The sequence below is a fragment of the Lissotriton vulgaris genome, chromosome 1_1 (genome assembly GCF_964263255.1).
Source record: "Lissotriton vulgaris chromosome 1_1, aLisVul1.2, whole genome shotgun sequence".
Classification (NCBI taxonomy): Eukaryota; Metazoa; Chordata; class Amphibia; order Caudata; family Salamandridae; genus Lissotriton; species Lissotriton vulgaris.
Genome location: NC_141685.1, coordinates 551,604,039 through 551,627,927, shown reverse-complemented (window position 1 = coordinate 551,627,927; position 23,889 = coordinate 551,604,039). Strand labels below are relative to the sequence as shown.

At 49.1% G+C, this 23,889-nt stretch overlaps 1 protein-coding gene across 2 annotated transcripts in view; it reads left to right on the top strand.

Annotated features, from left to right (window-relative positions):
• CDC7 (cell division cycle 7) overlaps positions 1 to 22,616 on the top strand; it is a 269,093-nt gene extending 246,477 nt beyond the window's left edge. For both annotated transcript variants that reach the window (XM_086953942.1, XM_086953941.1), the window contains one exon: positions 22,064 to 22,616. In XM_086953942.1, coding sequence (XP_086810068.1) covers positions 22,064 to 22,449 — 386 coding nt within the window. In that variant the 3' untranslated portion in view covers positions 22,450 to 22,616. The remainder of the gene's footprint in view (positions 1 to 22,063) is intronic.
• The last annotated feature ends 1,273 nt before the right edge of the window (positions 22,617 to 23,889 follow it).

Sequence of the window (23,889 nt, the reverse complement as noted above, 5' to 3'; positions counted from 1 at the left end):
CAGATGTTTCCTATCTATTTATGGAGCTAGATGAGGAGTAAATCATTGGGATTTTCTAGTGGTTGTTGATTTCCCTAAGTTGAAGAAGTAGTTGTTTGACTTACTCCCTTTCATCCAGTTTGATGGAGAGCTAGCTTCTTAATATATTTCAAATATCTACACTTCTTGCTATGGATTGATTTCTCATGAAATGTCAATTGTTCTGCTAACAGCAATTGGCATGTTGTGGTTTGACCAGCTAACTTTCCTTTATCCTCTGTTCTCCTCCCAAAAACGATTGCTGCTTTGTTTATCTTTTATAATATACAGTGGATAAAGTTGTCCCAAGTATCAATTTATAACTTTTCTCTCTGATTTGGACACTTAACTGATAGCAACCATACGAACAAGCATTGGCAAAGCCAAGAGGTTTCACCTATGCAATGATTTTTAGAATCAATTGTTTTTATTAAGCGGAACACAGTAAACTAAACACAGCTTTCTGCCAACATCACAAGGCCGGCATAGCGGGTTGCTCACACGAAGTACACTATATTCCAACCACTAACCTGGGGGCCGGCCGTATGAGGAGCAATCTCACATAAAAACTGCCCCGGTTCCCTTGTAAAGAGTACCAACAAACACAGAAAAGGAAAAAAGCAAAAAGGATAAACATTGAAAACCCACCTCCCTCCCCCCCACCCCTTTCCCACCTCCGCATCAGTTCTGCCACCTCTCAAAAGCCTTCTCTAATAGCAGGGGGCCACAATGTACTCGAGCATCATGCAGGGCTATTTAGGCGTTATCAGGGGTTCTAACAGAATAAGCTTAAGTTTTTGCAAATACTTCGGGCAAGTCACCTCCCTCATGTCCTTTGTGAGTATTTGTATGAAAGGCGCCTACAGTTTCGCAAAGTCCCTGGCCTTCCCTTCAACACTCATCGACATGCGCTCCATAGTCAATCGTTGCCACAAGCGGTATATCCAATTCAGAGTCTCAGGTGCAGTTGGCGAGCCTCACTTTGCCAATATGACTTGCTTCACAGCGAGCAGCGGCAGCGTAATCGGTCTACCTCTAATAGACTTTAGTGTGGAAGATTTTGGGAAGGGAAAGACCTAGCAGCGTGTGTTCTGGTGCGCGCAGTATTACAATCTGAAATGCAGCATTGATGTCGTCAAGAATCGCCTCCCAATAGCGAACCAACTTCGTACAATGCCACAGGAGATGCACCAAAGTTCCTGTTACACCACATCCCCGCCAGCAGAGATCAGTTTTGCTGTTATCTCAGGAGTGTATCCCCGCAGGAGTGTAGTACCAATATGTGGCTACCTTAAAAGCAGCTTCTGTCCCTGCTGTGCTATGTGCAGTGTGGTGTGCCCTGTAGACAACGAGCCCCCACTCCTTAGCTGACAAGGGCAGACCCAGTTCAGACTCCCAGCGCACCTGGGCTTTAGTACAGTGGGGAGAGGGGCGAGCTATGAGCATGGCATATAAATCAGATACAAGTCTGCGATCGTCTGTCTTGCAAACTAGCCATTTCTCGAATGCAGTGAGAGGTCGGGACATACGTGAATAGGTAGCTGGCCTAGTAACCCAGTGAGCAACCTGACTATAAGAGAACGCGTCTGAGGATGGTAAGTCAGTCTTTCTGCAGTTGGGCGAAGGGGATCAAGACCTTGTTATCAAAAAGGGATCCTACCCATTACATCTCTCCTCCCGCCATCTGTGGAATACCAGGGATGCTTGCCCCGGAGGAAAATCTGGATTGTCAACAATGGGGGTCATCTACGAGGGAAAGGAAGTCCATCCTTTCTTCGCAGCAACACTATCCCACACTTTGAGGGTAGGCGAGGTGACTGGGGAAGAATATAGTCCCCAAGCCCTGTGCTTGCGGGGCAGCCATAGCTCCCGCCATATGTTCACTCCTGCAACCGATTGGTCCATGAAATTCCAATGTTTGCTGGACTAGGGTCTATTCCTTTCCACAATGAAACGTAAACACACCGCCTGATAGTAGACTCCAACTAGCGGGAGACCCAGTCCACCCTGCATTTTCGGGGTCACCTATGTGCCAGGGAAATGCCTGGTTTCATACCCTCCCACACAAAGCGGGTAACAAGTGATTGCAGTTTCTTAAGGGCCCTTGGGGGCTGCGCTAGCGGGAGCATCTGAAAAATGTATAAAATGTGTGGTAATACCGTCATTTTGACCGTGGCTACCATCCCAAACCAGGCCAGTTTGAAGCGTGACCAGGCCTACAGGGATTTTGCCGTATGTTCCAGCAACCAAGAATAATTCAACGACACTGTTTTAGCGATAATCGGCACCACTTTGAATCCTAGATATTCGATATCAGATTGCGCCCTTTGAAATGTGAAGTACAGCTGCAACGCCTCAACCACCTCCTCCTCCGGAGGAATGGATAGATTTAGGATCTGTGATTTCGTCACCTTTACTTTAAAACCTGAGATATCCCCAAAGGCTGCAATTTCGCCCAACAAAGCCTGCAAGGACCTCCGCGGTTGAGTGAGCAAGAGCATCACATCATCTGCATACAAGCTCAGTTTGTGGACATCCGCTCCAAATTTGAGGCCTACCACATTAGGATTTGCCCTGATCCTTTGCACGAAAGGCTCCATGTAGAGAGCAAATAAGAGTCTCGATAAAGGGAAGCCCTACCTGTCAATGATTTTTAGACATGTTGCACATTTCTGCACCCGCTCTTGGTCAACAGCCCTGTCTGCTTGCTCTGTCCGTAGAAAGTTCTCCGCCTGCACATTACAGTACATGACTTTTGTGTTTGCCTGCCATGTGTATTTAAAACAGGTTAGTGAGTGTCTGAAACAGTGCCATTACAGATCATGATCTTGCACCTAAATAGGTAGACTGCCCTTTGATGAATCGATCTTTAGATGTACCTTAATTTGAGATATCACGAGCAGTCACATGGGATAGAAGTGCACTACAAATGGCAAGATCTCTTCTCCCATTAATTTTAGATTTGATTTTAATGCTGTTGGCTGGCAGAATCAGAGCTCTTGTTATTAATAACGGAGATCTGCCACATTTAGCTGTTTGGAATTTAGAGACTATGCAGTTAGTAACAGTCCTATGTAGAGCTTTTCTCTTTCTCTATGCCACAAGCCATTTCAGTTAGAGCCAAAAACATAACGGATGCAAAACTAAACATGAGGTCACTTGCGAGTATTATACAACAAGCAGCCAGGTCGCAGGAGGTTGGAGCAAGCAACAAGTGCGGACAATATGGGGGGTGGCGTGTAGAGAGGGCTCCAAAAACATGCTCTCTTATGGAGTGGCAGATTAACATTTAAGTACCTCTGCAAGCCTGTAGCCAGTGGAACGACACTGGCCGCAGACAGGAAACTGTACTTGGCCAGCGCTCCACAGAAGACCGGAAGACACAAAGTAAAAGGTGAAATAGGAGGCACCAAAGGTGCTGACCATGGGAAGCTTTGAAATGAGTGACAGGAGAACCTAACCAATGGTAATTAACAGTAGGTAAGAGGCAGGTTCTCAGCCCGTTTTTTGCTTTTTTTTTTTTTACAAGAGATTTCTCAAGCACAGTGCAGGCTCTGTGCAGGCAGAACCTACAAAGCCAGTGGTGGAAGAACAACACAAAAAATCATTGCGTGTACAAGAACACAAAGGTGTGGGAGAAGCACACAGGCATGACTGGGAAGAGTACATGAGGGAAATTGCTGGAAAAGACATGCACCCTAATCAAGTGCTTAAAATAAAAACAAGCACAAGACTTTAAGACCAATGCTGAACTTATGAGCACTAACCAAATACACCAGGTTGAATTATCCCAGAATGGTTTCTTTATAAGATGATGCCTATCTGCTAGCAGTAAAAGATTTTTTTAAAACCAGATTTTATTGAGTTTACACATGGGCTCATCGTATACATCATTATCAACATATCACTTGCGTAGCATTCAAATTTTCTGGCATCCCTTTAATAATTACTCAGCAGAAGTTCAACATGCTCTCTCTCCCATCCCCTCTTGAGTTTAAGCCGCTTCCAGGTAACGTTCTACCAGTTAGGCGAGTGTAGCAGTATAAGATGATATGGTGACACTTGACCGAACAAGTGCATACTTTCAATTTCCAATACATCAGTCTCACCAATAGTATCTGAGGTTTGTGTTAAGTGGAACACATTATCATTTTAAAGCACCACCGTTCAGAATAATTGCTATCCCATGCAAAGTCTAACAGTAGTAGTAGTGCACCTGATGTGCAGCAGAATTCAAGTGTTGCCATACCTGGACAACTAGTTGGTAAAAGGTACAACCAAGTTGGATCGCACACCACTAGCCTCTCCTCCGGGTCGCCCCTCGGCACTCTGGTACATGTAGTGCATGTAGATGGACGAGTAAAAAGTAGTTCACCACAGTTGGTGCGAGTAGTTACTCATTATCCCCAAGTTCTCTGGACCCGAGACATGGCCCGGGTTTCGGGACAGTTTCCCTCGTCAGCAGAGCAGTGTTTGGGGTGGATGAGAAGGCCGCCAAGTAACCGTCACAGGCCCTGATGCCTCTCCGGCGCGCAGGTGCGTCTCCAAGAGCTCGTCAGCTCAGGGCTCACGGGAGCCGTTTAAGTACAACCAAGTTGGATCGCACACCACTAGCCTCTCCTCCGGGTCGCCCCTCGGCACTCTGGTACATGTAGTGCATGTAGATGGACGAGTAAAAAGTAGTTCACCACAGTTGGTGCGAGTAGTTACTCATTATCCCCAAGTTCTCTGGACCCGAGACATGGCCCGGGTTTCGGGACAGTTTCCCTCGTCAGCAGAGCAGTGTTTGGGGTGGATGAGAAGGCCGCCAAGTAACCGTCACAGGCCCTGATGCCTCTCCGGCGCGCAGGTGCGTCTCCAAGAGCTCGTCAGCTCAGGGCTCACGGGAGCCGTTTAAGTACAACCAAGTTGGATCGCACACCACTAGCCTCTCCTCCGGGTCGCCCCTCAGCACTCTGGTACATGTAGTGCATGTAGATGGACGAGTAAAAAGTAGTTCACCACAGTTGGTGCGAGTAGTTACTCATTATCCCCAAGTTCTCTGGACCCGAGACATGGCCCGGGTTTCGGGACAGTTTCCCTCGTCAGCAGAGCAGTGTTTGGGGTGGATGAGAAGGCCGCCAAGTAACCGTCACAGGCCCTGATGCCTCTCCGGCGCGCAGGTGCGTCTCCAAGAGCTCGTCAGCTCAGGGCTCACGGGAGCCGTTTAAGTACAACCAAGTTGGATCGCACACCACTAGCCTCTCCTCCGGGTCGCCCCTCGGCACTCTGGTACATGTAGTGCATGTAGATGGACGAGTAAAAAGTAGTTCACCACAGTTGGTGCGAGTAGTTACTCATTATCCCCAAGTTCTCTGGACCCGAGACATGGCCCGGGTTTCGGGACAGTTTCCCTCGTCAGCAGAGCAGTGTTTGGGGTGGATGAGAAGGCCGCCAAGTAACCGTCACAGGCCCTGATGCCTCTCCGGCGCGCAGGTGCGTCTCCAAGAGCTCGTCAGCTCAGGGCTCACGGGAGCCGTTTAAGTACAACCAAGTTGGATCGCACACCACTAGCCTCTCCTCCGGGTCGCCCCTCGGCACTCTGGTACATGTAGTGCATGTAGATGGACGAGTAAAAAGTAGTTCACCACAGTTGGTGCGAGTAGTTACTCATTATCCCCAAGTTCTCTGGACCCGAGACATGGCCCGGGTTTCGGGACAGTTTCCCTCGTCAGCAGAGCAGTGTTTGGGGTGGATGAGAAGGCCGCCAAGTAACCGTCACAGGCCCTGATGCCTCTCCGGCGCGCAGGTGCGTCTCCAAGAGCTCGTCAGCTCAGGGCTCACGGGAGCCGTTTAAGTACAACCAAGTTGGATCGCACACCACTAGCCTCTCCTCCGGGTCGCCCCTCGGCACTCTGGTACATGTAGTGCATGTAGATGGACGAGTAAAAAGTAGTTCACCACAGTTGGTGCGAGTAGTTACTCATTATCCCCAAGTTCTCTGGACCCGAGACATGGCCCGGGTTTCGGGACAGTTTCCCTCGTCAGCAGAGCAGTGTTTGGGGTGGATGAGAAGGCCGCCAAGTAACCGTCACAGGCCCTGATGCCTCTCCGGCGCGCAGGTGCGTCTCCAAGAGCTCGTCAGCTTAGGGCTCACGGGAGCCGTTTAAGTACAACCAAGTTGGATCGCACACCACTAGCCTCTCCTCCGGGTCGCCCCTCGGCACTCTGGTACATGTAGTGCATGTAGATGGACGAGTAAAAAGTAGTTCACCACAGTTGGTGCGAGTAGTTACTCATTATCCCCAAGTTCTCTGGACCCGAGACATGGCCCGGGTTTCGGGACAGTTTCCCTCGTCAGCAGAGCAGTGTTTGGGGTGGATGAGAAGGCCGCCAAGTAACCGTCACAGGCCCTGATGCCTCTCCGGCGCGCAGGTGCGTCTCCAAGAGCTCGTCAGCTCAGGGCTCACGGGAGCCGTTTAAGTACAACCAAGTTGGATCGCACACCACTAGCCTCTCCTCCGGGTCGCCCCTCGGCACTCTGGTACATGTAGTGCATGTAGATGGACGAGTAAAAAGTAGTTCACCACAGTTGGTGCGAGTAGTTACTCATTATCCCCAAGTTCTCTGGACCCGAGACATGGCCCGGGTTTCGGGACAGTTTCCCTCGTCAGCAGAGCAGTGTTTGGGGTGGATGAGAAGGCCGCCAAGTAACCGTCACAGGCCCTGATGCCTCTCCGGCGCGCAGGTGCGTCTCCAAGAGCTCGTCAGCTCAGGGCTCACGGGAGCCGTTTAAGTACAACCAAGTTGGATCGCACACCACTAGCCTCTCCTCCGGGTCGCCCCTCGGCACTCTGGTACATGTAGTGCATGTAGATGGATGAGTAAAAAGTAGTTCACCACAGTTGGTGCGAGTAGTTACTCATTATCCCCAAGTTCTCTGGACCCGAGACATGGCCCGGGTTTCGGGACAGTTTCCCTCGTCAGCAGAGCAGTGTTTGGGGTGGATGAGAAGGCCGCCAAGTAACCGTCACAGGCCCTGATGCCTCTCCGGCGCGCAGGTGCGTCTCCAAGAGCTCGTCAGCTCAGGGCTCACGGGAGCCGTTTAAGTACAACCAAGTTGGATCGCACACCACTAGCCTCTCCTCCGGGTCGCCCCTCGGCACTCTGGTACATGTAGTGCATGTAGATGGACGAGTAAAAAGTAGTTCACCACAGTTGGTGCGAGTAGTTACTCATTATCCCCAAGTTCTCTGGACCCGAGACATGGCCCGGGTTTCGGGACAGTTTCCCTCGTCAGCAGAGCAGTGTTTGGGGTGGATGAGAAGGCCGCCAAGTAACCGTCACAGGCCCTGATGCCTCTCCGGCGCGCAGGTGCGTCTCCAAGAGCTCGTCAGCTCAGGGCTCACGGGAGCCGTTTAAGTACAACCAAGTTGGATCGCACACCACTAGCCTCTCCTCCGGGTCGCCCCTCGGCACTCTGGTACATGTAGTGCATGTAGATGGACGAGTAAAAAGTAGTTCACCACAGTTGGTGCGAGTAGTTACTCATTATCCCCAAGTTCTCTGGACCCGAGACATGGCCCGGGTTTCGGGACAGTTTCCCTCGTCAGCAGAGCAGTGTTTGGGGTGGATGAGAAGGCCGCCAAGTAACCGTCACAGGCCCTGAGCTGACGAGCTCTTGGAGACGCACCTGCGCGCCGGAGAGGCAGCAGGGCCTGTGACGGTTACTTGGCGGCCTTCTCATCCACCCCAAACACTGCTCTGCTGACGAGGGAAAGTGTCCCGAAACCCGGGCCATGTCTCGGGTCCAGAGAACTTGGGGATAATGAGTAACTACTCGCACCAACTGTGGTGAACTACTTTTTACTCGTCCATCTGCATGCACTACATGTACCAGAGTGCCAAGGGGCGACCCGGAGGAGAGGCTAGTGGTGTGCGATCCATCTTGGTTGTACTTAAACGGCTCCCATGAGCCCTGAGCTGACAAGCTCTTGGAGACGCACCTGCGCGCCGGAGAGGCAGCAGGGCCTGTGACGGTTACTTGGCGGCCTTCTCATCCACCCCAAACACTGCTCTGCTGACGAGGGAAAGTGTCCCGAAACCCGGGCCATGTCTCGGGTCCAGAGAACTTGGGGATAATGAGTAACTACTCGCACCAACTGTGGTGAACTACTTTTTACTCGTCCATCTGCATGCACTACATGTACCAGAGTGCCAAGGGGCGACCCGGAGGAGAGGCTAGTGGTGTGCGATCCATCTTGGTTGTACTTAAACGGCTCCCATGAGCCCTGAGCTGACGAGCTCTTGGAGACGCACCTGCGCGCCGGAGAGGCAGCAGGGCCTGTGACGGTTACTTGGCGGCCTTCTCATCCACCCCAAACACTGCTCTGCTGACGAGGGAAAGTGTCCCGAAACCCGGGCCATGTCTCGGGTCCAGAGAACTTGGGGATAATGAGTAACTACTCGCACCAACTGTGGTGAACTACTTTTTACTCGTCCATCTGCATGCACTACATGTACCAGAGTGCCATGGGGCGACCCGGAGGAGAGGCTAGTGGTGTGCGATCCATCTTGGTTGTAGTTGGTAAAAGGATCATGCCATTCTCAATACCTTGACCATACTCAGCCGGTGATAGTCCTTCTCCACAAATTTGGCTTAGCAATCCATGCTAAAGAGTCACATCTGTGCCCAAGCCAATCCCAAAGATTCTTGAGTGCCACTATCTTTATTCACAGGGAAAATCTATCACAGCAACGAGAGTTGCATGGCATTTCGTTGGCTACTACACCTTTACTAAACATCACATTTCCTCTTGATGAGAATGATTATGAAAATACTAGGAATTATGGCATTCTTTATTGTGCTAATCCCGAATGCAAGACTCCAAATGCATTTGTTCAGAAGTGTCTCTCCAGACAACAGTCAAAAGCCTCTGGAAAATGGAAATATGTAGTGTTGCTGGATACCAGTGTTCTGCGCATGTGACAACTTACTGTAGAGGAAAGTAAGAGCAAAGAGGATGATGGACGAGGTGTTTAACATTGAAAGCACTCACTCCCAATCAACTGATCTGGGTGTAATCCAACATCATTCTTTAGCTCACTCCGCCACCCCAGTTCAGACATGCCCATATGCAAATCAGTCTGACGCTGTGCCTCATGGGAACAGTCCAGCCTGAACTGCTAAGCTATGTCTTCCCTGGACCAGAAACAAGCATCCTGGGATCGGTTTCTGGCTAATCAACCCTCATCAGCCAGACTAGCTTGAATATGGCCATGTCTGAACTGGGTGGTGGAGTGAGCTAAAGAATGATGGATTAAATCCAGATCAGTTGACTGGGGGTGAGTGTTTGATTTGCTCCAACGCTCCGTCCATCATCCCCTTTGGTATCACTTTGTTCGCCCTAAGTTGGCAGGGTATGCCCAGGCTTGGGTCCCTTGCTCACTTTGCCACTGGATTCAAGCTAGTCTGGCAGATGACTGCTGATTAGCCAGAACCCGGTCCCAGGATGCTTGTTTCCGGTCCAGGAAAGATATGGCTTGGCAGTTAGCACATTGTCTGTTATTTACTACACTTACAAAAGCCTGGCCTAGCCTAGTCTACTCGTACATCAATTTCCATTTGGAAGCAATCACTGCATGCATACAAAGCAGACTGCACCAATCTGTGTTTGAAAACTATCATTAAGACATTCATTGAGCGTCTCAGAAGAATAATCCTACCTAAACTGTCATCTGCTCCTGCTTGGAATCTGGCCACGGTTTTTGGCAGACTTAAGGAAACATCTTTGGATCCACTACATTCCCTCCCACTTCAGTATGTATCTTGAAAAATAGTTTTACTAGTGGCCATTACTTCTATTAGAAGAGCCATTGAACTTCAGGCACTACCAGTTAAGAGAAGTGTTCATACAGATTAACAAAGACCGAACCGTGCTTTGCGTACACCGTGGTTTTCTACCAAAAGTTGCATTTCCATTTAATGTTAATTAGTGCATAGAATTACCTTCCTTTTTTTCTTCAGTCATTAGCGGAAAAAGCATTAGACACTTTAGATGTCCTGATGGCCATCATGTATTTATATTGACTTCTTATTCCATTAAGAAAACCAAGCCTTTTTTTTTCAAAAACCTTTATTGTACCTTCAAAGTTACACAGCGGAATGCCTACAACCCCACGGGCTGGCCGCTATATCAATTTGTTAATCATATTGCAGCATTTGAACTTCTGTGTATACATAGCCGGCACATGAAATGGAATCGGAACTGCCGCAGTAAAGAGGTACAGTATACGCATTATAGTCCCAAACTGTACTGGTTTTTGGTTTTCTATTTTTTCAAAAAACAACAACAAAACAAACAAAACTTCAGGAATCACAATGCGGTCATACACTGATTGGTATCGGTCGAGTACGGCTCCCTCGTGAAATGCAACCCCTCAGCATCCCCCCCTACGCCTACTGTCCCGCCTAAGGTGAGTGTCAGGGTGTGTGAGTATATTCTGCCTGGCCATGTTCCCTTACACTCTCCCGCCCGCGCCTCTTCGCAATAACGCCACTTATTAGTTGCTCCCGCGTCTAATGTCTTCCCCCTCAGTGCTGTCCATTAGTAACACTAGCCCTCCTCTTCCTCATCCGACACCTCCTGTTCCTCCTCTGGCAAGGGATCACAGATCTCCCCTCTGTAAATATTCCACTTAGTCCAGATTTTGTTCCACTTCCCCGTGCAGGCCCGGTTGGAATAGACCGCCCTTTCTGTTATCATCACCCTGTCCATATTCATGCACCATTGTGTCTTGGTTGGTACTTCTGCCACCCCCCAACGCTGCGCAATATCCCTTTTGGCTACCATCAATCCCGCCGTAACCCAGAGTTGACCATGTCTAGAGAGATCAGTAGGTTCCCATATATTCAGTAGGCACCGCTTCGGCTCAGGTAGCAATGATATCTCCAGTGTCTGCGAGATTGTGCGTAGTATTTGTTTCCAATATTCCTTAATCTGGGGGCATTCCCATATGGTGCGAAAAAATGTGCCCTCCTCCCCACATCCGCGAAGACAATAAGGGTGTTGTGGCCTGTGGATTCGATGTAGCATAGTTCTTGTGTAGTACACCCTGTGTAGTATTTTCAGCTGCACAAGTCTCATCCGTGCCGAGATGCCCACCTCCTTAGGTGACGCTGTCGCCTCATTCCACTCATGTTCGTCCATCTCACAGGTGTCCCCCTCCCATTTCTCCTTTAAAGATGTCATTGGGTCTGGCAAGTTGTTGAGTAGTTTACGGTATGTGAGGGACGTTGCTCGTTCAGTCATGTAATCAGTGAGTAGGCGGTCTTCCAGTGGGGAAGATTCTGGTAGATCTGTGTGTGGGGGCAGAACAGCGAGTAATGCGTGTTGTATCTGAATGTATCTGTAGAGCTCTCTTTCACTCAGGCTGTACAGTTCTCTCAGTCTTATGAAAGGTATCACCTCTCCCCTCTCCCAAAGGTCTCCCACCGTGAATATCCCTATAGTGTCCCAATGGGAAAAACCCTGGCTATTCCTCGTGTTACCTAAGGCTTGAGTATCCCACAGTGGGGTGAGCTTCGTTATTCTCCCCTTCCAGCCCAGAGCCGTTGTCGCTGTATGCCATAGCATCACTGTTAGTCTGGTGGGGCCCACCAGTTTGTGCATTTTGCGTTGGTCATACAACGGAGCTAACATACTGTTAGTACCCAGTTGTGCCCTATCGGCCTGAAAGGCTGGCTCAGTTTGTGGAGTATGGAGCCACTGGTTGATGGGTTTAAGGTGCGAAGCCCAATAATACAGTTTCAGATTAGGCAACGCGATACCCCCGTCGTACCATCCTCTATGTAATTTGGGCTGTGCAATGCGTGCTGGTAAATTACCCCATAAGAGATTGGAGATCAATGCTGCAACTTTTTGAAAGAATATTGGGGCCACCTGGTAAGGTGTGTTCTCAAGAACATACAAACATCGGGGTAGCGTCATCATTTTATATAATGCGGCCCTTCCCAAAAGCGTTAGTGGTAGTCCTGACCAGAACTTGACGTCCTGTTTGAGTCTTTCCAGATGGGGATTCAGATTCTTGTCTATAAATTCTGTGGGGTCTCTAGTTATCTGGATGCCTAAGTATTTAAAGGAGGAACCTGCTACCTTCAGAGGGCAGTCTGCAGCGAGCGCCGGGAACCGTCCCTTCAAAACATACATTTCCGACTTGTTCCAATTTATCGTATATCCGGATATCCTCCCATGATTATTGCAGAGATGTAATAGGGCCGGCACCCCACTTTCTGGCTCCGTGAGATACACCAGCATATCGTCTGCATAGAGCGACAACCGGTCCTCTCAGCCCTCCTTCCAACGTATGCCCTTCAGCAAGGGTGAGGTTCTAATAAGAGTGGCAAGGGGTTCTAAGGAGATCGCAAACAGCAACGGCGAGAGGGGGCATCCTTGTCTCGTGCCCCACCCTAATGAGAATGTTTGCGAGAGATGCCCATTCGCCACCACCTGGGCAACTGGATCAGTGTATAACAATCTAACCCATGCGATGAAGCGGGGGCCAAATCCCAAACGCGACAGCGCCTCAAACAAGTAGTTCCATTCCACAAGGTAAAATGCCATCTTGGCATCAAGGGCCGATATCACTGCTTGGGTTGCGATCCAGTCCGCCCTGGCCAATACTCCGTGCAATCTACGCAGGTTCAATGCCGTATTTCTGTGGGGCATAAATCCGGACTGGTCCGGATGTATAAGGGACGGCAAATGCGGCAAGAGCCTGGTCGCAAGGAGTTTGGCGAGGATTTTGGCTTCTGCATTAAGCAGTGAGATGGGGCGGTAAGAGGAACATTCCTCAGGCGGTTTCCCTTGCTTGGAGATGGCCACTATCGTTGCCATCCTCTGGTCTGTCGGAAGTGTACCTTTTTCTAGACAGTCCCTAAACATCCCTAGTAGATGTGTACTGAGGGTTTCAGGTGTTGATTGGTACCATTCTATAGGTATGCCGTTGGGTCCTAGCGCCTTGCCCGGGTTTAAGTCTTCAATTGCCAGTTGGATTTCGTCAGCGGTAACGTCCGCCTCTAACTCTTCGGACATGTCCGGGGATAACGTTTGGACCTCTATTGGTGCCAATGCTTCTCTGGCCATCTCAGGGGTAATCACATTTTCAGGGGTGTAAACCCCCTCAAAGTGGGTTGGGAGCTGGTCCACTATGTGCGCTGGGTGCGTGTATACCCTCCCTTGACTGTCCCTTAATCGTTGGATTCCCCTGGAATTTCCTTCCCGTTTGTCCAGCCAAGCAAGCATTCTCCCCGCCTTGTCGCCCACCTCATGAATCCGATTCGGAGTGTCAGTTATTTGCCCCCTCACTTGGAAGCGCAAATGATCGCTGTACAACCGCTGCTGAATGTCAAGTGTGTGTAAGGTGGCCTTAGTTGGGTGTTGTTCGTGTGCAACCGTCAAATTTCTCAACGTGAATTCCAGTTTGACTAACTCCTGAGTTTGTTCCTTTTTGTGTCTCGTAATTGAGCTTATGGCTTGCCCCCTCAAGACCGCCTTATAGGCTTCCCAAAGTACCTCGGGGGAGCGCACCGAATTAACATTCTCATTGAAGTAGTGTGTCGTTGCTCTTTTAAGAGCCTTGCGGACTTGGGGAATCTTTAGATAGGTGGCGTGTATAGGGTATATGCGTTTACGGGACCTTTCTTGGGTGGAGAGTGTGAGAGTGATTGGGGAGTGGTCTGAAATTCCCCGGGGGTGTATTTCTACTGTGTCTATAAGTTGGAGTGCATCTCCTAGGGTCAGGAAGTGGTCGATTCTCGTCATACTGCCGTTTACTGCGGAATGAAATGTGAATTGTTTCAAATTGGGTGGAGGAGTCTCCACACATCAGTAAGGCCCATGGCTGTCAAGAAACGCTGGAGGCGGGGGATCCCTGTCGTGGGGGCCAGTGTCGGGAACCTATCAAGTTGTGTATCCAAAATAGCATTAAAGTCCCCCCCCCCCCCCCCCCCCCCCCCAAGGATAACCTCTCCCTCAGGAAGAGTCAGCTGAAAGTCGCCCAGCTTCGGGAGTTTGCACCGAGTGTAGTGCCGGTGGGATATATACTGACACTATGTTAAGAAGCCTACCTTCCCATTGCCCCTGTAGAGCAGCGAAGCAGCCCATATCATCTTCCTTGGTCTGTAGAGGGATGAACCGTGAGGCCCTCTGGAGCAGAATACCGGTCCCCCTAGATCCTGACGTGAAGCCCGAGTGGACTATCATCTTGTAGCCTCTTCTATCCATGGCTTTGGTAGCCCCCCCGTCAGATGTGTTTCCTGCAATAGTGCTATGGTGGGTTTCTGTCTCTTGAGGGCGGTCAGTACCAGGCCTCGTTTCACCTTATCCCCCAGTCCCCTTACGTTCCAAGCCAGCAACCGCAGAGATGAACCCTGTGTCTCCGAGTCTATTCCCCCTGCCCCAGGGATCGGGTTCTCAGCCATTTGGGATTATGGGGTCCATGGTGTGATAGAGAGGAGGTGAGTCTTGGGCGTGTGGTACGAACTTGTTCAGTGAAACGCCGAAGGGTCTAACCGAGGAAGTAAACCGTTGTCCTCCCCACCAATCATCTGGAAATTCCGGTGAAAACATAACATTCTTCGTTGACCGCACATGTGTATTCCTAACTGCGTTAAAACAATCCCTTCCCTGTTCCCCCCCCCCCTCCCTGCATCCCTGCCTAACGGACTTTCAACTGCCCGCCCCCCCAACTGAGCAGAGTGCTTAACCCATCCCACAACCAGAGTACTTGCGTGTGGGGGGAGAGCGTCTCCCCGAGCAGGCGGCATCCCTGCGCGCTTCCGGGGGTTGTTCATGCCAGTGTCCGTTTGCAGCTATCACACAGTATTACAATGTTCAGCGAGTACAGTCATTTCAGGTCCTGGAGGTCGAGTCATTCTTCTCCACCAGCTCCGGCAGATCCGAGGGGAGGGGAGCCCTCCGCTCCCCCTCGACCTGATGTTTGGGAACCTGACCTGCTATCGTCTCTGTGACTGTAGTTGGACCTATGTGTTCTCCGCGAGTGGTCCGCAGTGCGCCATCCTTCAAGCCAGTCTCGGGCCGTTTCCGGGGAGTCAAAAAACCACACTTTTTTGTCTGCTACTACTCGCAGCCGGGCTAGGAAGAGCATCGAATAGGGCAGCTCCTTCTCCCTCCGTGTCTTTTTCACCTCCAGAAACGTCCTTCTTTTCCTTGATACCTCAGCCGTGTAGTCGGGGAAGAAGGCAATCCGTGAGTTCTGAATCTGAATGGCAGGTGCTACTCGTGCCGCTTGTAAGATGGCATCACGGTCTCTGAAGTTGAATAACCTTGCTAGTATTGGTCTTGGCGGACCTCCTGTCTTAGGTTTTCCCCCCGGCACCCTATGTGCCCGTTCTACCGAAAAGAAATTCGAGAGTCCCTTCGGTTGGAGCCTGGTTTTGATCAGGTTCTCCACATAGAGGTCCATAGCACCCGTGTCTTCCGATTCCGGCACACCTAAGATTCGAACGTTGTTGCGTCGTGAGCGCCCTTCTTGGTCATCCAGTTCGTCCCTGAGTAGTTTGTTATCCGTTTGCAGTCTTTCCACTGCCGTTTGCAGTTCGGACACATCCTCTACCAAGGATTTGGTAACCACCTCAACCTGCTTGACCCTCTCGTTAATCTTCTGGAGGTCCGCCCGTATCAAAGTCACTTCCGTGGCGCCCACCGTTGCCTGTACCTGGGCCAGCGCTGCCAATACGTCCTCAAGTGTGGCCTTCTTTGATCCCTCCGCTTCCATCGTCTTCCCGGTGGGTTTGCGTTGTTCTTGGGGAGGAGTCTGTCTTTCATAAGCAAATTTGTCTAATTTTGCCTGTGTTGTTCCGTGTTTGGGGCCTCTGTTAGACATGATTCTCTTCTTACCAGCGTTTCTGTGCCCCGCAGTTGCTATATATCAATGCCAATAGAGGGCTAAGCATGCGTCCACCTGCAGCTTTCCGCGTGGTGATTGCGACGAGTTCGCCACAACAGCCGGAGCCAGTGTCCCCCAGTGGGTTTTTGTTGTCCGAGCCTGTCTCAGGTGTCAACAGGGGCTCGTGCAGTAAATTACCCCAGCTGAAGGCAGTCTGGGTGGTCTCCCTTCTCACGCTCGAGTGCAATGTGCTCCGCACTCTCTGATCTCTGTGCTGGCCAATATGACTACTGAGGCGGCATGCCGAGTCCCCACAGCTGTAGTGTGCCGTGTTCAGACCATTCAGGGTGCACTTCAGTCTGCTCTGCACCGGGTGGTAATGGCTCTCAGACTCGGCGCCTCCCCTCCCTTTCGTTGCGTTTCACACTCTTTGCACGCCGCTATTCGTGTCTGTCCTGTAGAGGGGCAGGGGGAGGGGTGGTGTTCCACAACTCACCACCGGCACTGAGGTCGGCCGCCGCTCGACCGGATGCTTCCGTTACCCCCGCTGCAGCTGCCGCTGACCTCCGCGCATTCTCCGGTGCGCTTCTTTGCCTGCAGCGCGGATGACGGAACTGCTCCGGCCCTGTACGTTCAGGAACCCAATGGTCTGGACGGGTCCGGCACTCAAGATGGCGGAGCCGTCCCCCTGGATCCGGTCGTCTTGTTCTTCCCCTACCGTGCCGAATCTGTTGACGCGCCGACCTCCGCTGGGCACCGCAGGTCACCACCCTGTCTTCCGGGGCTCAGGATAATGGTCCGGTTGCGGATAGGCAGGTCATCCGCGGAGCCGGCACTTCCGGTCGGTCTTGCCCACCAAGGCGCCACTTCCGGTCGGGTCCTAACCGCACGCCACACCGCCGCTTTCTGGAGGACAACAGGCCCCTCCTCTCCCTCGTCCTGCGGGCTGAATCCGGGCTGATTGCTGGCCGCCTCCGCCTCTGAAACGCTCCACTGGGCGCTGCAAGGACTCCGGGCACGGTCCGCCCCTTCAGGCACCGATAATTTACGGATGGAGATCACGGATTAATGGGGGAAGCCGCCTTTCTACGGGAGCCTCCCTAAGCTGCGGCCGGCATCGTCGGCTGCTAGCCACGCCCCCAAACCAAGCCTTTTTTGAGCATTTTTTAGATCTACACCTGAGCAATCCCATATGAAAGTGGGAGTTGTCAAGATGGATAGTCAAGTGTATTCACATATGCTGTTCTCAAGCAAAATGTACATTACATTCCAGGCTAATTGCACTTTCCAGTCTTAAAAAATGGTGCTCTGGCTACTTTCCCAGGAAGTATCCCATTAGTGCAGATCTATAAAGCTGCCATATGAACTTCCACACACATTCACATTTCTCTGGAAAATCATGCCCATCAAGAAGCATTAGTTGGGTAACAGACAGAACTTAAAACGGCTAACACACTTGCCTGCAAACTATCACATGAGGAGGAGGAATACTGCTTGGCTATCTAGGCAATTTATTTAGAAAGGACAAGGGGACCCGATAATTGCCTAGGGACCAAGGGTAACTATTCTATTAAGAGGAACAATGGTCCTTAGCAGACTGAAGAATGAAAAACGAAAATACAATATAGGCCACAATAGGTTACTATATGAATCCACAGTCCAGCCGGACGAGGAGTTTTATTCAACAATAGTTAAGAAAATAGTCAATAATTCTGAAACAGGGGGAGGAGCCAAGATGGCGGACAGGACGGATGTGTAGGCTCCCGGCTCCGCAAGCCTTCCACTCCCGCATCGATATCCTGATATTTATCCTGTGCCTACGTCGCGGTGAAACGGTGATTTAAACGCGCTGTTGTCAATCGCGTTCTTCCCAGGTCTCTGCCGGCCGGTTTGATGGAGAATTCGCCGCGTTAGCCGACCTCCATTGCTGCCCCTGGAACCTGTGCCGATCGCCGCCGCTGGACGCTGCCGGAGCGAAGTCGGTAGGGCGAGCTGGGGAGGTGCCGGCGCTTAAAGGAGCGCTGCTGACTGCAGAGGGAGACGGTCTGGACCCTTTCCGTTGTGGCGAGGTCCCCTGCTGGAATGAAGCGTGCACTTGCGAGGCGGGAGCCCTTCTTGCACCGCTTCTCTTTGTTAAGCTGCTGGCGGGCTGAGCTGACCCCATCTTGGAGCGTTTTCTCAGCCGTGGGCCACCCTCATCAGCTGGAGGCGAAGGGGCTCTCACTGTGCGCCGCTCCCTGACTGTGAGCCGTGCTCCTACCGGCGACCCGAACTGCCGTTTCCTGATAGTGATGTCGCCCCCCCCCTCCATTGTGGTCTCATTGATAATGGCGCCTGACTTCCAGGACGAGGAGAGGAGTGCTTCCTTGTCCCCAGGACGTGCTGTCCTGCCTGGCCCCAAGCTGGATGCTGGTCCGACGCTGTCGCCTTGCAGCGCGGACCGGCTGGAATTGCAGCAGATCCTGACTTGCGGCGACATCCTGGCAGCTCTTGCCGACTTAAGGGCTGCATGGCGGCAAAGCACCCGAGAGCTGGGTCGGAAGATTGAAGACGCTGCTTCTACACTGTGGCTACCGCGGCTGACTGGCTCCCTGCTGCCTCCAATTACTCCTGAAATGGCTACTATGTTGCAGCATGTGTGTACAGAGAAGCGGACTCTTCCTGGCTGCAATGGTTTGTGTTTCTCTACCGACGGAGCTGCAGCTACAATGTCTCCCTCCACTCCGAGGTCTGAGACTCTGCCTATGCAATCGCTACTATTGCTTCGTTTGTCGACTTCCCAGTTGTTGGCCCCCCTTGCTGCCTTAGCCTCCGGAGCCTCTTTCCTACAATGGTGGAGTGTGTGTCATCCTGTGATCGAGGGGACGCTTGTCTTTTTGGATACTGTATTTACTGGTAACTGGGGACATCCATTTCCTCTTCCTTTGCTTCTTCTTTGTCGAGGGCAGCCATCTTGTCCCTTTGTTCTGCCTGAGGTGGGCTCTCAGCGGTGGCCATGTTTTGAGGGCTTTCAACGTTCAGGCCAGGGCTGATGGTGTTATTCTCGTTGATTTTGTCTGCTCGGCTGGCGGAGACCCGGACTGGAACGCTTTTCTGATACATTTGGATGCTCTATTTGTGATGTCTTTCCCCACTTAAGGTTGCAATTGATATGTTCTGTTGTTGATCCTTGTTGATGGGGTGGAGGTTCTGTGCGGGCTGGGGAGTCCGGAAGTAAGTGGTTCTGGCCCTCCTCCGGTCTTATGTGTTTTATGGGAGTTGTAGATTAGGATACTCTTTTCTTACTCTCTATATTTCGGATATTATAATAGGCCGTAGCCTCTGCATGCGTGTAGGGTGGGGGGACGGGATTTTAGTTTCCTGGTTTCAGTTTCTATGGTGCCTTGTTTTTTCCTTCGTTTTCGTTTCTTCTAATTTATTCTATCTTGGTTCCGTGTCTGGGACTGCTAGGGGGTGGGTGGCGGTGGACACTGGGTAGGATGTTAGGTCTGATACTCCTGCTGCACAAACTTCGAGCCGCCATGCCGCCTGGGGGGACTTGACTTTTGGGTTGTTGGATTACGTGGTGAATTTGTCGCTAATGTCATGTTACGCCTGCACAGACTCTGCTTTCTTAGTCTATTGTTTATATTAAAAAAAAAAAAGTCTAACTTTAATAGCTGCAACAAAAATTTAAAATTAACCTTCATTGCTCCTGGGACATGGTAACACGATGACCTACAGTGTAACTTTTAAATGCTTGCTTATGGTAATAATGTGTTACTGTGTCGCCGTATTGCATGCGCTGGTGCTTCAAGAGTATCCGTGGCCGGCCTGATGGTTGTGGGCCCGTATTTGTTCTTTTACTAATGCACAATAAAGGTTTTCAAAAAATAAAAAAATAATAATTCTGAAACAACGGTTTCTATGATAGGGCACAAGTCTGTACCCTATATAGGAAAAGGAGTGTGTAGAACATTACAGATTAATCAATCAAAACATATAAACATAAATACAGGCAAAAACTTTCAGCTGTAGTCACTCGCATGTATTATATTATGCAGCGAGTTTAACGAGAAATAGAAACCACACAAGTTAGGCACAATGGAAAACTGTGGTGCTATTTACAAGTGTCGACGTTTCGATCCCATCGCTCATTAATTCTCGGGATCATCATCAGGACCAAATAAATTACATTTGCCTGGTAAAAGTAATAATAACCCGAAACATTTATGGGCGCTTGCTGTGGACCGTAATATCCAGATAGTTATGAGCTCCCGGGGATCAGGATTGCTGGTCTCTAAGGCGAGCCTGCTCAATTTTTGATGTGGAGGGCTGGAAACCGCAACAGTGTGCTGTCAACGTCAATGGCACATAGGGTACAGGCTTGTGCCCTATCATAGAAACCGTTGTTTCAGAATTATTGACTCTATTCTTAACTATTGTTGAATAAAACTCCTCGTCCGGCTGGACTGTGGATTCATATAGTAACCTATTGTGGTCTATATTGTATTTTCGTGTTTCATTCTTCAGTCTGCTAAGGATCATTGTTCCTCTTAATAGCTATTCAGGCAAAGCACATGATCTACAGCAACACATGATGCAAACAGAAAAACTTTTAATCGTAACAATCGGTTTGTAGCTTTTAGTTCTATATGTAGTCTCATTCACATCCCCAGAAGAAAGCATGTGTTAAAATTATGGAAGCAGTTGTGATTTCATATAAATTAGCGAGTACCCAGACATTATTGATTTAAGTTGCTACATACAGAAACCTACTCTTCGGGGAAAAATCTATCTAAGGTGTAGTCTGTCTCTAAGCGCTATCGTGGGATTCAGGGGAGGTACCATGCTTCTCCCTCAAACAAAAACCCATTATTCAACGAAAAACACATTGTAATTTTCCGAGCCGAACATTACTAGGTATGAGCGGATTTTGCGGATTGGCAATCCGCGAATTTGCGGATTTGCGGATTGCCAAAATCTGCGAATCCGCGTGGATTTTTTTTTTATGTTCGCACGGGTTGCTGCAAGTTCGCACGCGTTTTGTACAATTTCGCAAATTGCGAAATAGTACAAAACGCGTGCGAACTTGCAGCAACCCGTGCGAACACGGAGAAAGAAGCTCCTGGTCACAGGAACAGCACGGGGATTGCGCTCATGAAAGTCAAGGATGCAAAGGCCTCTACCCAGCATCACAGCTGATTTTCCACGGTAGATTTGGGAAGAGGCACACCTGTCCAGCCTCGAAGACGCTCATGATTGTTTTTGGGCTAATGAATGAGTCACTGAATTTGAGCATTAACTAGTTCGAGCGACCATGTGTGTGTTACTATGCAATCGCCCTGAAGGGCGCAGGGGTCCCTTGAGTGACCTGTATGGCTGTGCTGCCCTGTAACTATTTTACAATGGCGCCAGCAAGCTGCCAGCGCCGTTGTAAAATAGTTACAAAGTTAGCTTGCACAGGAAGTACCTGCTTCGTTTTATCTAGTGGTTCCTGTGCAAGCTAACTTTGTAACTATTTTACAACGGCGCTGGCAGCTTGCTGGCGCCATTGTAAAATAGTTAAATGAGTGTGGGTTCAACTTTTGAACCCGTTACGTTCGCGGATTTTTTTTTGCGGATTTTGCGGGAAATCCGCAAAATTCGCGGATTGCGGATTTCCCAAAAATCCGCAAAATCCGCGAGCGTAACTGATTTCACGCTCATGCCTAAACATTACATGTTAGTAGTTTGTAAATTCCGTGAAGCAGCAGCAATTCAAGGTAAAAATAGATTAATACAGGTAAGTAAAATATTTCACTTGCATTTATTTTGTACTTTTATCATAACATTAAATCCAAGCAGATACGAATGTTCCCTAATTTGCACAGCGTCGTAAGTGACAGCTGGAAGTGATACTACTGAAATGAAAAGTATTTAAATGGCGTTGGCTTTAAGACCAACCTAAATAGAGTGCTGCAAAATCAAAATCCTATTGGAAGCAAGTTAGATGTGCTTAGAGAATACAGATGGTTAGCATTGTAATATTTGTGAATGTACTGCATAAACACGATTACACTGTATACTGTACAAATCCCAGCAACCATATATGCGGAAGTGTAACCACTATCTCAGAAAAAGTTAGCACGTGTTCTTGCTTTGCTGTGCTTTATTCAGAAGTATCCTTTTCTTTCAGGAAAATCGGTTCTATGTAGTAAAGATGCCCCAGCACAGGATTTAAGAACACTCTGTGAAACCTTGAGAAGAACATACCGCAATGGGAGAAATTCAGCCACAGGGACATTGCAGATGAGTTGTGGACCAGCAACGCCCATTGCCGACCCTAAAAATGAAGCATCTGTTGCTCCACATTTGCATGAAGACACTGAGCCAAGGATTATGTCCACAAAAAATCCTATCGTTGGGGATTCCAAATGTAAAAGCACAGACCTGAAAGGCTGGGACACGGTGCCCAATGAGGCCTACCATCTACTTCAAAGACTTTTGGATCTAAACCCAGCAACAAGAATAACTGCAGCAGAAGCTTTAGGGCACCCGTTTTTTAGTGCTGCAAGGTTATGATAAAGCTAGAAATATGCAACTTGTGTTTTATTAAAATCACAGGAAATAGGGCAAAAGCATTTGCTCTGTTTTCACTTACAACTTTATATAGTATTGAATATAGGTACATTTTTAGGCTTTGTAATATATATATATACACACCAAATAATAAATATTTTTGTGCTAAATCACGTCCAAATTTCTATATTTTTGCTCAAGATTTTCCTTCCGTTTGTGATTTGTGCCGTTTGCTTCGATAGTTGTAAAACAGTAACCATGACATGCATGTTTTCAAAATGTCTCATACATTAGACCTGTGTACTCCGATCCTTCCTACTCTGACGCCATCTGTTATGGAAGCATATATGCCAGTCAAATTACTTCTTAATATAATGTTGCTATTCTCGCCTTTTTACTGCCAACCTTAACATCTACAGAGCATATCCTCCGCATGCCCTCCTTAAATATCTTAATCCGCATCTCAATTCTGGGCAAGTAAGATGCTGGATGTGTTCTAGTCCAGCCTGACTTGGGGAGCCCTCACTGACTGGTGTAAGGCGCCTTCAGCAATAGCCTTTAGACATGAGGCATATGACCTGTTTGAACAGTACCCAAAAATATGGCTTCCTAGATCCTACCCCCACCACTCTCTGTGCCGTCCCTTCCCTCTCCTTCCAACGCTGCTCTGGGAGAGGCGCCTGGATTTGATATAGCAACAGTTGTGTTGCCCACTATGTCTATGATACCAACTCTATCTATGTCACAGCGGTGAATTACTGGATTTAGAATCCAGTCATTCCCTCTGATTGGCTCTCTGAGCTGCCTTTACTGTAAATTTCCATTATGAACTGATCAGACTTATATCATCTGAAATAACTTCCCAATGAATCATTCAGGCATATAGCCTTCATCATTGGCTTGTACGTAATCAACTTAGACCTACTTAAGTAAGCATAGGATTATCAACAAGGCAACTTTCATGTCTACCTTACTAAAATGAGAAATAAAATACCTTCAGGTTTTAGATAATATCAATTTTTTTTTTTTTGCTAACTCAGCTGGACAGGTAAGTAAGCAGCTAATTTATTAAGAGCACCCATACCCATAGGGAAGAGCTGGCAACTGAATAAAACAACTTTATACCATAAAATACATTTGAAGAATAAATCATATCTAGATAATCCTGAATGAACCAATTTTCAGGAAAACATTCTATTAAAGCAATTAACAGGGAAAGGACTAAAAGAACGTACGTGTACATTTACACCTTTTTCCTTTATACAAAGAGAAGAAAAATAAAAGAGAAAATAATACATGGAAAGAAGTATCAAAACGTACATAGATAAAAGCATTAATACGATGTTTCGGCCTCTATCCTGAGTTTTGGTGAGACTGACTCTGAGGCTGCTGGGCCTAATGGCCTCCTACATCTTGCTGGTGACACATGCCAGATGGCATTTA